The sequence below is a fragment of the Eleutherodactylus coqui genome, chromosome 8, assembly GCF_035609145.1.
Source record: "Eleutherodactylus coqui strain aEleCoq1 chromosome 8, aEleCoq1.hap1, whole genome shotgun sequence".
NCBI lineage: Eukaryota > Metazoa > Chordata > Amphibia > Anura > Eleutherodactylidae > Eleutherodactylus > Eleutherodactylus coqui.
In genome coordinates this window covers 88793818-88813490 of record NC_089844.1, presented here as the reverse complement: position 1 = coordinate 88813490, position 19673 = coordinate 88793818, and the positions used below count along the sequence as shown (strand labels likewise).

The window sequence follows — 19673 nt, the reverse complement described above, 5'->3', positions numbered from 1 at the left end:
GCTGCAGATCCGCAGTGCGGACGACCGCTACGGATTCCACAATGCAAATTCAACCATGTGCAGCCAACCTAAGCCGTACTAGGAACGCTGATGAATTACTGCAGCTATTCCTCCAGTATATATTCCGCTGTGCTCACTGCCTGTGTTGTTTATTTTGTTTCCTTTTTTTGTTTATTTTAGTTGTTTTATTATCAATAAATAGTAAAACAAAGTAGCACATTTCTACAATAAGCAAAATATACATCAGGAATCAATTACAGACAAATTCTTCCTCGTCTCCAGTCCCACAGATCTTATACCACACTATATGTCTGCAAGTCTGTCTGGTTTTATATGCAGGAGAAAACTTAAGTTCGGTGTGAGGACTGTAGAAATCAGCATGGGAAGGAAGGGGTTAATTGCAGCACTAATTGATTTAGCATTCATTCTCATCTTTCTCCTCTGGACTTCTTATGGCTCTTCCGGCAGGGAAGGGGTTACACACTCCTTCCAAGGTGAGGGCTGCTGCACTGCTGGCTCTTGACACAATTTCCTCATATGTGGCGGCTTCTCAAGTTTCAACACAAGGATGGGTGGAGAGAGTACATGTCTGAATACAACCTTCCCGGACTGAAGGGTCTCCAATAAGCAGGATATTGGATGTGATACAATGTAGCCATGAGAGTGCAGATGTGCTGCCCTGAAGACCATCACCCCAGAGTGGTGCCCAAGTGCCAGGAAGACGGGAGAGAAGGAAGGACCCAAGGAATGCCACGCAGGCAGGAGTGAGCAGGCAACCCATGTGCTTCTACAGAGAGAAGACAAGTACTACAACTGCCAGGCACTGCAAGGATGCACAGGGTAAGGAAGTACTTTAGGGGCAGTAGTAGAGCCCTGGCATTCATATTCATTGCCTCTATCATCTGGCTGATATTTGATATGGCAGCTCTGAGGTTTTCTTTTAGTGAGACTAATAACAAGTTGCAAAGAGAAGAACTTTTCCGAAGGGACAAAGTGGGATCTGAATCCTGGAATTACGCAGGTAGGAGGAAGGTGGACAGTAAATGGGGAGAGAGGAGAGACCCCCTGGACACGAACCCCAATAAGTTAAGAGGCATATTCTACCCTCCAGCAGATGAACTTGCGGCACCAGGTAATGCACTTCAGAAGATGATAGTCAGGGGAAGAAAAAGGACTATAAAGCCAGTGATATTTAATAAAACCTTATCTCCGTTGGGACTACTAGAAGCCAAAACTCCTGCAGTGAAGGCTGAGGAGGAAAAGTTGGAAGTTGTAAATGTTACAAGTTTGCTGTTGCCAAAAGGACAATTTCCTAAACTTCCCCGACACAATGCAGAAGACAAGCTAATTGTCAGACTGAATAACACACCTTCTGCTTTAAAGGTGGGGAATGTGCCACATCAGGAAGAACTTGTAGGTGCAGGGGACTCTCCGAGTATAGTTGATCCCAAAGTTGTAGGTCTTTCTAAAGATGCCATGGAAGGTAAGGACGCTGTGGCCCATGTTGATGGAGTTAAACCAAAGGATACAGTGGGGCCCCAGGATGTTGTGGCTGCTAAAGATGGAGCTAAGGCAAAGGATACAATGGAGTTAAAGAATGCAGGGGCCCCTAAAGATGCAGGAAAGCCAAAGGATGATGTGGCCTCTAGAGATGGAAAGGACCCCAAACATGCAAGGGCCTCGAAAAATGATGTAGCAGAGTCTAAGGATGGGGAGCCCCCTAAACATGGAGTTGTACCGAAAGATGCCTTAAAGCTCAAAGATGTACAGGCCCCTAAAGATGCAACAGACAGCGGTCCACAGCATGTTGCTATCCAGTCTGAAGGCTTAGAACATCCTGAAGAAAATGTCATAATAATCAATAAGCTAAATGTGAATAATGACAAACTGGATCAACTACCAGCCTCAAATATGTCTGCCGACATTGTAAATAAAGTTGCAGCTGCCCATAATAATTTATCCTTAAGTGATGCCAAGGCACCCGAGTCACTGAATGCTGAAGCCGACCCTTCTCTGAAGCTCATGTCTAATACTACTCAAATCCGTGCAAATGTGAAAAACCTCAACTTGCTGCTTAATTTCAAAGAAGGCTTTTTAGGAAAAGTGGAGAATAAAGAAAAAAGTCTGGTTAATGGAAAGAAAAACCTCACAAGTAAAGTGATAAATGCGGGCACCAACCACACCGTCAAAATTGATGGACAAAATGAAATAATTAAAAAGCAGGTACCGGCGGGCTCTGGGAAGCACAAAGTTCTAACTATTGATTTAACTATGAGGCCAAGAAATCCCAGAGCACCAGGCCAGTATGGGAGACCCGTAGCGGTCCCTAAAGATAAGGAACAAGAAGCAAGCCGAAGGTGGAAAGAAGGAAACTTTAATGTCTATCTTAGTGACATTATCCCTCTTGACCGAGCGATCGAGGATACCAGGCCTAAAGGGTAAGACTTGCCTAGGCATCTGTTATCTTGATTGGGTACTTTGGGATCCATGTACTGTATGGTTGGCGGGGTTCCCCAGCTTGCACCTCCTACTGGTCGGGCAGTAGTGCTGGCTTGAGTATTGCATCCTCTATGCTACAGGACTTGGCATAGCAATGCTGATATAAGTGTGGCTATGCCTAGTTGTGCAGCTCAGCCCATGGCTGCAGAATCAAGCTGTATTTACTTGGGAGAATGCAATATTGATCTGAGAAACTCGGACCGATATCACAAACCAGCGATTGCAAGGCGTTTTGCGAGAAAAATGCATTGCATCGCTGCACATACATTTTTCGCATACATAAAAAGCGCACATTGTTTCAATAGTAAAAGTAAATTTTCAATGTGAATTTAATGCCAGCGCAATGTGATTTTTTTTTTTCTTTTCTTTTTTTGGCTCCCATAGGAAATAATGGGAGATTCCTGAATTCCTGAACAGAATTGCCCCAAAACAGGGAATGCTGTGATTTTTCGCTCTCGCATAATTAATGTGAGCGAAAAATTGCTCAGGTAAATTTACGCATTGAAACAAGGCTTGTTGTCACATGCAGTTTCTGTGCCTCTTGCAAAGCTCAGAAATCGCTTGTGAAGCTCGCCGGTGTAAATATACCTTCAGTCGCATCCATACCAGTATGGCTGAGCGTGTGTCTGGTATTGCAGTAAAGCGGGCATAGCACCGCTGCCCTTTTATTCTGCTGATTAGTGTGCGAGGGTCCTGAAGATATGCCATCAATGTAAAGTCCCAGAAATCCTCTTAAAACATTTTCTTAAAACTTTTTCCTATACTTTACATCTGTTTCCAGTTGAAAACCACCTATGTGGCTAGTGGCTCATTTTCTGTAGCAGCCAGTGTAAGGCCTCGTGCACACAGGGGGATTTTTGCAGCGGAATTTGGAACGGCATCCACCTCTGGGTTCCGCCTCCCGGAGGAGGCAGCTGTTCCGGATTCTGCAGCAATAACCCTCCATAGCATGCTATTGAAAAATGATTCTTCACCGCAGTTGGTTTCCGCTGGTGGATGAAAAATCACAGCAAGCTCCATTCTTCCTGCTGCCAGAGCCGGATTCCACATTCTGCAACTCGTGGAAATACTGCAGATTTTCCACAGTGGAGTGGGCTATGGAAAATCCCCAGCATTTAACTGTACCAGCAAATTTCAATAAATCTCATCCACATGCAGCAGCAAAAAATCTGCAGCGTAACTTCCTCCGCGGTGTGGATTTTATATCCGCGGCATGTCATTCTATGCTGTGGGTCTTCAAAACACATCTCATCACTTTGGGCATGTTCACACAGAGCTTTATTAGGCTGATCCTGCTAAAATAATCAATGGCAGAAGTCCAAGGCTGAGTCTGGGAGCTCTGCCATCAATTTGCATGCGGATCTGCAGGTAGATTTAGCCTCATTCAGTGGGAGAGGATCTGCGTGAGTCAGGTTTCTACATCAAGAACTGACATGTCGCAGATTTTAAACTCTACGGCATGGATTCCAATTGAATTCAGTGGGATGAAAAATTGAAGAACATCACAGAATCTGTGCTGGAATCCATGTCAATAAAACTTTGTGTGGACGGTACCTTCAGATTAGGCATATTGCACATACGAAATGTTTGAACGGCCGTTGAGGAGGGAAAAAAAACCCTTGTTCATATGCGGCGAGTGCAGTTGTGCATATAGCCGACTTAAACTGCCTTGAATCTACGGAAAGGGTGAGATGTACGTGCGTGTGAATTGGCCCTGTGTGCGCAAAAAGTACAGTATTATGCGCAAACAGACACGCAAATCTAATGTACAAATATGCTGCGATTTGGCGAGCGTATCTGCACATATGGCCGTCTGAATAAGCCCTTAAGAGGTGAAGTCCATGTCAAAAGCCACATGTAAGGGCTTCTTCATATAAGCATATTTGTGCGCATATTTGGGCATGCATAATTTGCGCAAGCAATACGCAGAGAATAAAACCCATTGATTTTAATGGGTACAGTCATCTTTTCTTTTTAGAACATGCTCTCTTTTGTGCGCATTTTGCCTTTTACACAGATTTTAGTGAAGACTTTGAGGCAAATCTGCATTGAATTCTTGTCCATTCTAACTATAGGGGATGCAGGGGATGCGGTTGCAGCTGGGCCCAGGAGCCTTAGGGGGCCCATAAGACCTCTCTTCTCCGTATAGGGAGCCCAGTACTATGAATAAAGCATTATAGTTGGGGGCCTTGTTACAGGTTTTGCATTGGGACCCAGGAACTTCACGTTACGCCTGTGACTGAGAGCCCTTGCTGATTGCTCAAATGAAGAGGTTGCAGCTCAACCAAGTGTTGTGCAACTCTTTTTTTTTTTTTGCTGCCTGTCGACTTCTCTTCTGCAGTCTGATGCATAGACTTCTATAGACATCTATGTGCCCGTCTTCAACTGCCAAGAAGAAGTGACAGGCAGTCAAGACAGCCAAAGAGTGACAACGCTTGGTGGAGTGCTGCAGCACCTTCATTTGAGTGATCAGCGGGGATCTCAGACCCGGACCGCACTGATCAAAACTTTTGTTAAACAAATGAATTCCATATACAGGAGTCCGGCTTCCGTGAGATAATTCCTGCTTTATTTATATAAACTTGTGCTCATAGCGAACAAAAGAGTACGCGTTTCGGTTCACATAGAACCTTGCTCACCTCTGGATAACAAACATTACAACAACCTTTAAAAAGCTTAATGTATAAGGCCTCCTTCCCACGAGCGTGACGGGCTCCGCCGCGTAATATTACGCAGTGAAGCCCGTCACGGCGCCCCCCAGAGCCCCTATACTTACCTGCGGGAGATAGCGTGAAGCCGCTTCCCCGCCCACCGCCGTCGCGTCGTGTGACACGCCCACCGCATCACGTGACGCGGCCGGCAGTGTCTCGTGACGCGCCGGCCGCGTCAAATGACGCACCGGCCGCGTCAAATGACGCTGCGGCGGTAGGTGGGGAAGCGTTTTTTCACGCTATCTCCCGCTGGTTACAGCGGGAGATAGCGTGAACGGACGGCTTCCATTGACTGCAATGGAAGACGTCAGCGCGTACAGCCCGTCCTCACCCGCAGCAAATAGAGCATGCTGCGGGTGAGGACGGGAGAAATCGCGGTGCGTAATTCCGCGGTGGAATTACGCATCGTGAGCATTGTGCTATTAGGTTCAATAGAACCTAATAGCAGGGGGCCACGCAGCGGATTTTTGCTGCAAATTTACGCGGCGTAAATCCGTTCGTGGGAAGGAGGCCTAATAGTAATGTTTGTAATGTTTGTTATCCAGAGGTGAGCAAGGTTCTATGTGAACCGAAACGCGTACTCTTGTGTTTGTTATGAGCACAAGTTTATATAAATAAAGCAGGAATTATCTCACGGAAGCCGGACTCCTGTATATGGAATTCATGTGTTTAACTAAAGCCAAAGCAGCCGGATGGCAATGTGAAGGCGTGTGAGTATACCTGCCGACAGGAACAGAGCTGCAGCACATGAAGCGAGGTGGGGCAATTTATAATTTGTTTTATATCTATCGATCAAAACTTTTGACTTGTCAAAAGTTTTTAAAAATTGGAGTTACTTTTTAATGCACCTTATAGATGTTTAACGTGGAATGCTTTAGTTGGTGACAGTAGATGATCTAAAACAACGTACAGATAGTCCCCGACTTGCGAACATTCGACTTACGAATTTCGCTAGATACGAACTATCTGTTCTGCACAGTATGATGTAATGCTATGGCATTACATCATACTGTGCAGGGAGCGGACAAGCTTCTATCAAGCCTGATAGAAGCCTGTCCGGTCACATCGCGGTTGCTGGGCAGCCGGGGGCCTTCTGAAAGGCCCTAGGGCTGTCTATGCAGAGCGCCTAGCAAGCCGTGCGCTTGATGGGCACTCTGCATAGGCAGCCCTAGGGCCTTTCAGGAGGTCCCTGGCTGCCTAGCAACCACACAGCGTCCCGCGATCTCATCGTGGGACGCTGTACGGGCCCCCTGAACGTCGGCTGCAGGCTGTTTCTTACAGCGGACACCCGGCGGCAGCAGTTCCGACAAGCCGCGCCGCTCGTCAGAACTGTTAACACTTCAAATACTGCTGTCAGAGCGGTATTTAAAGTGTTAACAGTTCCGACAAGCGCCACGGCTCGTCAGAACTGCTGCCGCCGGGTGCCCGCTGTAAGAAACAGCCGGCACCCGACGTTGTATGGAGCGGGATCCACCCGCGATCCCCTCCATACAACCATTTGTTCAACTTGCGAACAAAACAGACTTGCGAACGGGCTCCCGGAATGGAACCTGTTCGCAAGTCGGGGACTAACTGTATCTCCGCTGCAGTGGAATCAATGACAGACAATATGCCAGGACGCATCTAGGCAGAACCGAACTATCGACTTGACATCTGCGGTGTCGCCAACAACGAACATCTGTAAGGTGCATAAAAAACGTAAAAAGTTCTTCACTCCGGCTGTTGTGTGTCACTTCATGTATAAATGAATCGGTTTTACTTTTCTACCCTTCTTTCTGAATGATCCTGTATATTTCGCGAAGGAAGCAACTATGTTTCTCTAATCTCATAGACCCTGTTAGGTAACTGTGAAGGAGTTAGCTGCTCATACATTGTGCTGTTTGCAGTAGCGCAAACCACATCTACAACTACGCCCAAGTTATTATGTTAAAATAAGCAGCGTGACCTAAAACCCAGCTGAGAATATCACATTAACATGGTTTGAGGAGACGAGTCCAGGAATTCTTATTCTGTAACATTGTAGCTGTGACCTCTATGGGAGATTAATGTATCAGAGAGGTTTCTACAAATGTGATAACATAATCCAAGATAACACGGCTCTGTTACATGACCAATGACCATATATGAGACACTAAAAGAGCTTTTCCAAGTTACTGATTGTATATAGTTATGGACTCCCCGTACCCAAAACTATATAAAATCAATATGCTCAACATGGGGCTGGTCCCCCGCATCGGCAGTCCCGCACCACGGCATCTGACTGGTGATGCTAACCGGCCTGGTGATGTGCCGTAAAAAACCCATCATATGTGTTTCTAATGTAGAAGCCCCAAGGCAGGCTTACGGTAGGTCTTTGATGATATCTTTGTCTGGCCTCTTATTGGCTGCAGCAGTCATTCAAATAGAAGACCGAAGTAGCGCTGAGCAGCGGCAGAGGAGTATTTTGGTTTACTTTTTTACATACAATGTGTTCCCCCCACACTGCCACTAATGTTAGGGGTACTCTGAAAACCCCTTTAAAGGGAACCTATTATGTTCTGTGAGCCACATAAACTAACGTTATAGGTTTATAGGGCAGGGGCCGCTGAGTCCAGGTGTGTGACTGTTATACTTACCTGCCTCCTTGTAGGACGCTCTGTGCATCTCTTGCACTCCTCTCTTCAGGCATGGGGAGCCCAAAACTATTTCAAATAAATAATGCCGAAAAAAAGTGCAAAAAAAGCGCTGCAGACTGCGCTATTTTTTTCTGTGAAAGTAATGGAAAGCAGATGGAACAAAACTGAAAATAACTGAAGCTCGGAAAATCCCATTGAAATCAATGGGAAGTAAAATTGAACCCTTATTTTTTGTTTTGCTCCTCTTCTGCACTACAAACAGGGATTTTTTTGCTTTCCTTGGGTTTTTTGGGTCAGTGGCAGTGTTCTGTAGGCTTGGCATTTAGTAATCAGATAGGAATCCAGCTGGCCTCCTATATAGCGCATTGTCTTTAGACTCCCGTGCAGAGACTGACCTCCTGCTTCAGGTCAACAGCAATGAACAAAAAAAAGGTTGTGCAACACTGGAGTTAAAAGAAATTCAATCCGTCTTTATTTCAGTCCAAGGTTAAAATCACGTCAGAGGTGAACAGTGGAGGATATGAACACATCGCTTACATGTTTCAATTGTGACAAATGCTTTTACTCATAGTACCCCAAGTTGGCGTTCTTCAATAGGCTTCACTAGCATGGAAACAGATGTTTAAAATGTTGGTATTAAAAAAAATGTTTTTTAGATGCAATTTTTTTTGGGGGGGCGGGGGGTGAAAACCATCAGAAAATAGTGTGAAAGAAGTCATAAACACTTTTTGGAGGACCTAGCACATCTATGTATTATACAAACAGCCCATTGATTTCAATGTAAACTGTATAAGGGTGCCTTCACACGGGACGGAATATCCCACTGTCAAAACCCGCCCCAAAATCATCAGGTCTAAAAGTGAATTTTACGTAGAATTCTACCATTTGCAATTCCACATCAAAATCCTTACATTAAACATTCAGATTTTAGTACAGATTTTTCTACATGGCAGAATATTTTGCAGCGTCCTCTGGAATATTTCTTCCCGTGTGAAAGCACCCTAATGCCCCATTTACCCTGTCACAATAAAAATGAAGAGTTGCTGATGAGTTCTCCCACAGTTTATGGCTGATCTGTGGGGGTCCCAGCACAAGGTCCACTGATGAGCTTACTATTGAGGGACCCTTTTAGCAAGAAGAGACCATCCAAAGAGCATAAACCCTTTAAAGGGATTGTGTGAAGATGCCTAACTAGTTTGAGAATACAGGGTTTGGGGTGATGAGCTGATTGCCCCAAGACCCATTTTTGACATTCCCGATAAACATCTGATTTTGTCAAAGGAAGATGCGGCCAGCCTGACATTTTCCTGCAGCTTCTACTATAGGGGAAATGTAGTATTATGAGAAGTTCATTCAACATGAATGAACATCCTTTATCAAAAGTAGAGTAGATGTTCCGCCAGGATGGGAGGCCTTGAGCATGGGGACTCTGCTTTAAAATGGAACATATAAGCAAGGGATGCCATCTTGGCACAACTTCTTCAAACAGTAGCTAGACTTTTACATAAGTTTACATAAGCCATAGAGGCATGTCAAAAGCATTGATCAGTGGGGATCCTGAAACTGCGACCCTCACCAATTGCTAGAATGAGGGGCTGCAGCAACCCCCTACCCCCTTGACTTCTATAAGAACCTTTGGTGCACAACTATGCAGAAAAATAGAACATGCTCTAAGTTTTTTGTGCGACCGAAATACGTGCACAAAATACGGAAATGTGAACAAATCCAATGGGTTCTATCCTCTACGTATTGTGCGCGCAAATTTGACTTAATAGCTATTTAACGTCATGTAAACGAGTGCCTGCGCAAATGCGCACAGTTATTGTAAAGACACTCGTGCAAAAAAACATCACTTGCGCATGAGCGAGGGTTTTTGCGCCTACGCTCATTTGAAGGAGCCCTTAGACTATTATTTGGCTTATCGACCAGCTTTAAAACTGCAGGATATTAGGTTATTTTTTAATCTACAGTGATTCAATATATACATTGTATTGAATGATACATACAGGGAAGGCCAATCACTGATAGTTCCGCCCACTGGACCTACAAGTCCAGAATGAGCAGACTTTAAATGAAGTTATACTGAATCTGAATTCCCCATAAAACCATATATCAGTCTGTTCAGCTCCTCCCGCTTTATAAGATGATGCAGAATTACCGTAACTGCATTTTCATGGTGACAGGTTTACTTTAAAAAACATGCTTTTCAGGGTATTGGGACCCCTTCATCAGATAATCTTGCATGACACAGCATCTATTAACTAGAGCCTTTCATAGGAGGTTGTGAGACTCTTGCAACCTTTCTGTCTCAGATGACTCAGGTACAGGCTGAACTGGCACTGAAATGAGGGCAGACATGGGACAAGGAGATTGATATAACTCTATCTAGGCTCTTATCAGTGTCTTACTGCCATGTGACATAGACCTCCGTAAAATAATTGTTTTGTAGAGAACATTTTGTACCATATTGTAAGGAAATGTCAAAAGGTGCGGCTCTTTGGATTGGGAATCCAGCCATCATTACAGCAAGGCCTCCGACACACTGATCGCTAGAATGAGGGGCTAGAAGACATGACAGCTTGCCTTTAGTGTGATTGTTCTCAGTAAGAGAAACCAAATAATCTTGTAGATATGATACCTTTTATTGGCAAACAAAAACACATGATGTTATAGCGAGCTTTCAAACCTCTCATGGTCCTTCCTCAGGCAGAATGGACCGAGCTTTTGGACCTCTTAGGGTCCTTCCTCAGATATAATAGAGGTTCCCTTTAGTAATCCTTGCACTCAACTACAAGCGACAAATGTATTTAGAAGCTCAAGCCTCTTAATACATTTGTTTTATCTGGTGGTATCTCTCCACTCCAGGTGACAATCTACTCCTGTTAGGAGTTGTAGTAGGTTTTTGCTATAATTTGGGCCAGTTCATGGTGTAGAATATAGTAAATTTGACGGCTATGCAAACCCATGCCCTCTACAGATGGGCTGCACTCACTTCTTAAAAAAGTGGCATGACAGCAAAAAAGACCTAAAAGCCACAATGTTGAAAACTGTGGTTTTTGTTGTCACTGTCTTGTGTATCTGGTTTTATGGATTTTCAATCAAGGTTTGTTCTTTTAGTCCGTGGAGCTGGATCATCCTCTTTTCTGTGTCCAAGTGGCCATTTGAGCAGTCAAGCCAATGGGTAGACACGTGGCACACTGTTACTTTGTCACCCAAGGGTCCTGGTATGCCTTTAGCCAGGACAGGAAAGGCCTCTCTAGTTTCTCTTTCAAGCTTCATGCTCCATAAACCTTTAGCTTGCGGATTTCCACTAAATATTAACAGCACTCTTAAGAGTTAAATGCACATGACAATACTTTTGTCTGTGTGTCACTAGCAGTTATACAAATAGGAAGATGAAACAATGCCTCTACGGCACCTCCTATTGGGAGGCAGCATTCCTGCAAGTCAATGTCAGACCCTTTAATCAGTGGAATCTGCTGTGGGGGTGCAGAAGTCAGGTGAAATCCATTCATCGTTCATTTTTTATAAATGTCAGGTGATCCACATTGTCTGTGAACAAGCGGATGTGTCCGTCAGTCATCACACCCCCAGCTGTCCTGAACACCCTTTCTGATAGCACACTGATGGTGGGACAGTCAAGCATCTCTTAAGCATGCTGTGCAAGCTCCGGACAGTCATCCAGCTTAGGCACCTAAAAGTCAAAGGGGCGAACGCCATGTCTGAGTACATCCACATGGGAGCTGACATACTCTTGGACCATCATGGATGAGTGGTAACTGTGAGTCTTACCCTGTGCTTTTGCTGTTGGCTGCAAAGAGCTGAAAAAACTATGCAATACCTCTGTTAGACTTTCCCTGCCATTGGTGGCGGTGTAGCTGCAGCAGCTTCCTGCTCGTCCACCATGAACCTCAGAGCTGTGATCCATTACGGATAAATCCCTGCAACCATGGGGAAAGGCTCAAGCTGCTTAACAGTCTGTCTTGGAAGTGCTGCATTTTGAAGTCTTTCTCCACTGCTGGAATGAGAATGGAATGGTGGCCACCCAGTAATGATCTAATGTTTTGATGTGGGCTATGCGACGCTCCTTGTGTAAGCACTGTAGCATAAAAGCACTCATATGCCTCAAAGTGCCTAAGGGCACATTCATTGGCCTAAGGGTATCGTCCAGCCATCCACATAGAATAGCTGGGGTTAGTGATTGGAAGTAATGTTGTATAGCCCTCTCTCCTGCCTTTGTACCTATATTATCCCCCTCATCTTCCTCCTTTTCTTCCTCCTACATGCTTTGACAATGGGTGAAGAAATTTGTCAGAGAAGATGCCCCCTTTTCATGTCCAAAACCAACCTTCCTATGTTGTTGAGTATTGGCAGACTAGCCAGAGAGTTTGGAGATTTGTATTCCTTCATCCTCCTCCTCCTGTGAAAACAATACAACATTGTCCCCGAGGCTCTATAGCATCTGTTCCTGTAAGCAGGCAACAGGGATGGTCATACTGATCAGTGCATCATCACGACTGACCATTTTGGTTGCTTCCTCCAAGCAGGCTAAAACAGCACACAAATCTTTGATTTGCAGCCACTCCACAGGTGTCAAGTGGTTGACCTCCATACATCTGGTACACCGTGATTGCTCTCTATTGCTGGCAGCTGCTGGTTTAGCCTCTGCAACATATACAACGTGGAATTCCACAGTGTAGGCACGTCACAGATGAGATGGTTGGGTGGTAGTCCAAACTATTGCTACACCTCCACCAGACTAGAGGTGGCTGGCTGTGAAAGCCAAAAGTGTGAGCACAGTTCCCTGGCTCTTTCCAGCATTGGATTAAACCTGGGAAATTTTTTTATGAAGCGCTACACTTCCAGGTTAATCACATGGTACAGGCATGGTACATGTGTGAGATTGCCGAGGCAAAGAGCTGCCAACAGGTTGGCACCATTGTCACACACAACCTTTCCTGATTTCAGATTGTGCGGGATCAGCCACATGTCAGCCTGGGTTTGCAAAGTCTATGGTCATGTGACTGTGTCCCCCTAGACATATGAGTTTTAGGACAGCAAGCCAATGTGGAGGGCGTTGAAAGATGGTATGAAGAGGGGAAGGAAGAAAAAGATGAGGAGGGGGGTGAAGAGGGGACAGACAAGGTTGAATGTCCCATAACTTGTAGAATCGTTGAGTCGGAAGGGACCTCCAGAGTCATCTGGTCCAAAACCCTGCTCAATGCAGGATCACTAAATCATACCAGACAGATGTCTGTCCAGCATCTGTTTGAAGACTTCCACTAAAGGAGAATTTACCACATCCCGTGGCAACATATTCCACTCATTGATCCCCCTTACTGTCAGAAAGTTTTTTTTCTTCTAGGGAGAGTAGAGGGGCATAATTACCTCATGTGATCTAGACTCTATGCTTCTTTTAATACATCCCAGATTTGTTTTTGTCTTTTTTGCTACTGCATTGCACTGTTGACTGATGTTCAGTCTGTGATATATTAGTATAACCAAGTCTTTTTCACATGTGCTGCTCCTTAGCCCAATTTCTCCCATTCTGTGTGTGCTTTTTTCATTTTTCTTGCCCAGATGTAGGACTTTGCATTTCTTCCTGTTAAATAAATACCATTCTGTTAGTCGCTGCCCACTGTTCAAGCTTGTCTAGATCTTTTTGAAATCTCTCTCTCTCCTATAGTGTTAGCTTCTAGCTTTGTGTCGTCGTCGGCAAATTTGATCAGTTTCTCATCAATTCCCTCCTCCAGATCATTTATGAAAATGTTGCACAACACTGACCCTAGGACAGAGCCTTGTGGTACCCCACTTCATACATTCCTCTACTTGGATGTGCAGCCATTTATGAATACTCTTTGAGTACGATCTTTCAGCCAGTTGTGAATACACCTAACAGTAGCCTGGTCAATCCCATATTTGGTCATTTATTTCAATAAGGATAGTATGACATGCTTTATCAAATGCTGTGCTAAATTCAATATATACTATAGCTGCTGCATTTGTCTGATAAACCCTGTCCGTGTTTCTGCTATAAGATGGAAATTAGATTTATTTGGCATCACTTGTTTGTTACAAATCCATGCTGGCTCTGATTAATTACTTCATTCTCATCAAGTACTTGCATACATGCTGTTTATTCAAAGACATTTCCTAGTATAGAAGTCCGGCTCACAGGTCTGTAGTTTGTTGGGTCCACCTTCTTCGCTTTTTTGAAGATGGGGACAACATTTGCCCTTTTCCAATCTTCTGGGACTTTTCCTATTCTTCAGGAATTTTAAAAGATTAAGAAGATTGGTTCAGTGATTACCTCCACTGCTTCCTTTAGTATCCTATGATGTAATTCATCTGGACCTTGAGACGTGAATTCATATAAGTTAGCTATGTGTTCCTGCATTCTTGTATTCCCCCAATAGCACAGGGAATATCAGCTGATGTTACATCTATTTTCTAAGAGAAAACCGATACAAAATGAGAATTTAAAAGTTCCGCCTTCTCAATAGCATTCTTAACCAATTCACCATTTTCATCTTATAAACATCCTATAGCATCTTCGACTTTTCTTTTGCTTTTGACATACCCCCAAATCCTTTTTTATTGCTTTTGGCCTCTGTTGCAAACCTCAATTCATTATTAACTTTTCTGACACTTGCACTACAGTTTCTACAGACTGCTTTATATTCTTTAGATATTCCCCCCTTCTTTCCATTTGCTAAACACATTTTTCTTCATTTTTAACAGGTATGCAAGTACTGCGTTCATCCATCCTGGTCTCTTTTTAAATGCTTCCCATTCTTCCTTCTTTTAGGGATTGTTAACGATTGTGCTTTGTGACTCTCATTTCACAATATTTCCCAACCTTGTTGGACATTTCTGTCCTTAAGAACATCCAGCCATTGGATTCTTCCTACCATCTTTGTAAGTTAATTAAAATCTGCCTTTCTTAAATCCAACCTTTAGGTCTGAGTTTTCTGAGGTCTTCATCCTCTTTTTATCCAAAATTCAAGGATAGCACGATCACTGCCTCCTAAGGTCCCAGCCACCCTTACTTCCTCAACCATTCCCTCCCTGTTGATAAGTATTAGGTCCAACATAGCAGATCCCCTTGTTTTCTCTTCAACCTTTTGGAAGATAAGGTTGTCAGCAAGAGCGGATACGAATTTGTTGGATCCATTACTTTTGCTTGAGAGAGATTCCCAACAAATGTCTGGATAGTTAAAATCTCCCATAATCACCTTCTCATGCGTTTTTGAGAGCTTGGCCATCTGATGTACAAAGAGTTCATCAATATCTTCTGCTTGACCAGGCGGCCTATAGTAAACGCCTACAATGGTGTCCTTTCTGTTGTTCTCTCCTTGTCTTCTAACCGAAACAGTTTCTACAGAACTACCATGCTCTGAAGCTTGAATCTCTGTGGAAATGAATGCTTTCCTAACATACAACGCAATACCATCTCCTCTTTTATTAGGTCTGTTTCTTATAAGTAAGTTGTATTCTTCAAGCCCTGTATTCCAATCTTGTGTATCATTCCACCAAGTTTCCATGATGCCTATGACCTATTTCTCTTCCTGTGTTAGGAAATCAATTCCCCCCCCCCCCCATGTTCTGTGCATTTGTGTAGAAACATTTTAGTTTGTGATCAGTGTCTCTTGCTCCTCTCTTTTCCTTCTGAATTTTTTGTCTTTGTACTTTCTTTCCACTTCTAATAGGTTCTAAAAGGTTCTCAATTGCATGTATGAACTGTATATTTTTGACTGGACTTTTACTTCCCTTCCCATATTGTTCTAATTTAAAGCTCTCCTGATGGGTATAGCAAGGCACCTGCAAAATATATGCTTACCTGTCTTTGTAAGGTGCAAACCATCTCTAACAAGAAGTCCATCATAATTCATATTGGCCAGACTGGCGACTTTGAACGATGTCTGTGGCCACAAACTGATAACTGTGATATTCACCACAGGAAAGCGTATTTTGTCTGTCTGCTTTGCTGCTATATATATTGACAGCAGCAGAAATATACCCTCTCCCAATGTGCAGACCACGTTTCATATATGCATATAAATGTGATGCAGCAACTTTTTCTGTTTCCTGCAATATAATCCCAGTTTACAATCTTTCACTTCAGCAGCAATATATTCTCTGTAGAATATCTGTCCCTAACAACAGACCACATGTTAAATAGGTATATAAATGTGATGCAGCTTCTCTGTCCTGTACTCAACTGTAAAATGGCCATTTGTTACACTGTGCCTATGTTATATATGGTTAGGTCATGTGATGCAGGTATCCAGTTAAACTGCTGCCCATATGCAAATGGGGGACACATTTGGTGACATTGGCAAGGTGCTTTGGCTGATGATTGGCTGCATGCTGACCTCTGCAGCAAGCATTATAGGAAATTCAATTTTCCTGTGATTTTTTTTTTTTTCTCCAAAAATGAGTTTGGACTAACCTGATTCAATTTTGCAAAAATCAGGTTGATTTTATCACCTGGCCAATCAAGATGAGCAACACTAATGCAACAGTTCATATTAATCAGTATGTGAGTATTGATGTGCACAGTGATTCAGGCCCCACAAAATTAATATCATATACCCAAGTCATGCATAGCCATTTTCCTAGCAGTTCATTTTGATATAACATTTCAAGATTTTGGGGTACAAGTTCCCTATAAACATTTTTGCAAGTAAAACACCCTGGGAATGTCATACAACATATATTGTGATTGTTCTCAGTATGAAAAACCAAGTCATCTTGTAGTTATGATACCTTTTAATGGCTAACAAAAATACATGATGTTATAGCAAGCTTTCAAACCTACACAAGGTTCTTCCTCAGGCTTAATGGAACAAATCTGAAGACGTATTTATATTAAAACATATACACATGATCACATGGGAGGGCACAAATATGGTGAACGTAATTTATACTTAGATAAATACCAGAAACAGGGTAAGAGGGCACAAACGTTTTGTGATTAATAGCACTTAGATAAATACCAGGGAGAGATGAGCATAGCAGTAAATAATTAGATCAGTGACAAGGAAAGTAAAAGTTTAGAGCCTCTAAATTGATGTTAGGTGGTAATCACCAGGCCAGCATGTAACCTCTGCTTTGCATTTCTCATGTCTCATAATCTCCACTGATGTAAGAACCCCCCCTCCGAGATTAATACCATTTCTTTTAGTATCAAAGTTGGTTATAAACTTATATTCCCAAATTCTTCTGTGATGTGGGACTTATTATTTAAGCTTGAAGCAGAACCCTGCGTAACCATTAAAAGGTATCATATCTGCAAGATTACTTGGTTTCTCTTGCTGGGAACAATCACATTTTAATTATTTACTGTTATGCTCATCCCTCCCTGGTATTTATCTAAGTGCTATTAATCACGAAACGTCTGTGCCCTCTTATCCTGCCTCTGGTATTTATCTGAGTGCAAATTAAGTTCACCATGTTTGTGCCCTCCCATGTGATCATGTGTATATGTTTTCATATAAATACGTCTTTAGATTTGTTCCATTAAGCCTGAGGAAGAACTTTGTGTAGGTTTGAAAGCTCACTATAACATCATGCATTTTTGTTAGCTATTAAAAGGGTATCATATCTACAAGATTACTTGGTTTCTCTTACTGAGAACAATCACACTTTGCTCCACTGGCTAACATGGTACTAAACTTTGTTTGTTTATACAATGTATATAAAATGTGCATATAGTACGTTCTATCTGTGGTGAGATGTGGCGCAGTCACAGGCAGCATTCCCTGAAACACATGGAGGCTAGAGAATTCACATGGAGACTGTAGCTTCAGATAAAATGAAGTGAAACATAACCCATCTTTTATCTAAAAGAAACCTTGTAAAACAGCATTAGATGAATGAAACATCTGAGCCGAAGAACAGAGCTCTAATTCTTTACCAGTCCTGAAATGCATCATTTAGCTACTAGATTTCCAAAGTCCTTGTTGTCTTTATCCAAAACCTGTAATTCTGCATTACTGTGCCTATTCTGACACAATTTGGTTTCTTTTTTTTTGTTTTAGTTTTGTTGTTTAGTAATTCATTAATTTAATTAACAATAATATTTATTATTATTTATGCTCTGGAGGCTCAAATGGACATCGGTGCAATTTTCTAATATATACCCTTCAAAATTCTTCTTATAAACACTGTTTTTGGATCTTGTGGGGTATAAATGCATATCCTAAACATCTCATTCGGTAAGGGCCACTACATATGGACATATCTGCATGCTTAAATTTTACGCCTGCAATACACAGATAATAGAACCCATTGATGCCAATGGGTTTGTACACATTTCCCAATTTTGAGCATTCATTTCCTGCAAGCGCAAAAAAATAGATCCTGCTATATTTTTGCGCAGATTTCCATGCCAGGGGGTCCCATAGAAGTCTATGGGAGGAGCGCAATTGTGTGCAGGTATGTGTGAAACACTATGTGATCCATTGAAAAAAGAAAATTTTTGGAACTCATTAGGCTAAATAGCCAATTGAATCGGGCTATGTTCACCTGCCACATGTAAAAGTATTATAAGTGCTTTGCTGTTTACAGAGTTACCTCTCTACCCCCTTAAGGCCTGTTTCACATGGGCTACAAAAATCGCACAATTTTGTAGTGATGCGACATCGCTACAAAACGCATGTATGTGAAGCTCATGGTTTCCAATGGGTTCTTTCATATAAAACATCTTGTAGCCTTGTAACGATGTCTTGTAGCCTGAAAGAACCCATTGGAAACCATGAGCTTCACATACATGAGTTTTGTAGCGATGTCGCATCGCTACAAAATCGTGCGATTTTGTAGTCCATGTGAAAAAGGCCTAAAGGGGTTATCCCACTAAAAGCATTTATCGTGTAGCCACAGAGTAGATGATAAATGTCTGATCACTAGGGGTCTGACTTCAGAGACCGCCAAGGATCATAAGAACTGCGCACCTCAAGCCCCTCGGGTGAATGGAACAGTGGTGTACATGCGTGGCGACCACTCCATTAATTTTTATGGGGTTGAGGTAGCTAGCTGAGCACATCACTCAGCTATCTTAATAGAAAATGAATGACGTAATGGTCACTTGTGTACAAGGCTACTCCATTCACCCAGGAGACTTAGGGTCCCAGTAGTCAGACCCCTAGTGATCAGACACTTATCATCTATCCTATGGATAGATAATAACTGTTTTTGATGGGAAAACCCTTTTAAAGTAATTTTACAAAATTTTGATTTAACTTGTTAAATCTCATAATGCTCACAGCAATACAAAAATAAAAAGCTCTACAATTTATTACCTTTCGAATTATGCCTCAGTTTCCCGCCAACTGTCCTCTGCCTTGATTCAAAACAAGTCACATGACATTTACAGTGAAGTCACATGATATGACCATGGCAGCCAATCTGTGCACACTGGAGTGATGTTGTGTCTACTGCCGCTTCTAGTGATTGGCTGATGAAGTCAATGGTACTTTTTAATCAAAAAAGTTTAACTTTTTTATTTGCAAATTCCTTACAAAATTTTGCATCTGACCCCTTTAAAGCTTTTCAATTACTTTCTTATCCTTTACTCAGGCTGTTTATTTGAGTGACCTGAGCTGACGTTAGACTCCAATTAAAGGGAATAGTAGTTGAGGAATGCGGGTCTGACACTTGGGATTCCTGTTCATCAGCTGATTGTCCTGCCCGCTATCAGTGCAGTTGGCCGTAGGTCATTGTCAATGGTCAGAGGAAGCAGCGGGGGGAGGGGGGAGGGGTAAGCCAGCTTCACTTTCATTGAAATCATTGGTAGTCCCAAGGTACTTCCTGCTCCTCTCAGAGATGGGATGTTATGTCATGTCCT

General features: G+C 42.8%; 1 protein-coding gene across 1 annotated transcript in view; it reads left to right on the top strand.

Annotated features, from left to right (window-relative positions):
• Positions 1-540: 540 nt before the first annotated feature.
• Positions 541-19673, top strand: part of GALNT5 (polypeptide N-acetylgalactosaminyltransferase 5) — a 48975-nt gene continuing 29842 nt past the window's right edge. Inside the window, exon 1 of the mRNA XM_066576004.1 lies at positions 541-2438. Coding sequence (XP_066432101.1) covers positions 832-2438 — 1607 coding nt within the window. The 5' untranslated portion in view covers positions 541-831. The remainder of the gene's footprint in view (positions 2439-19673) is intronic.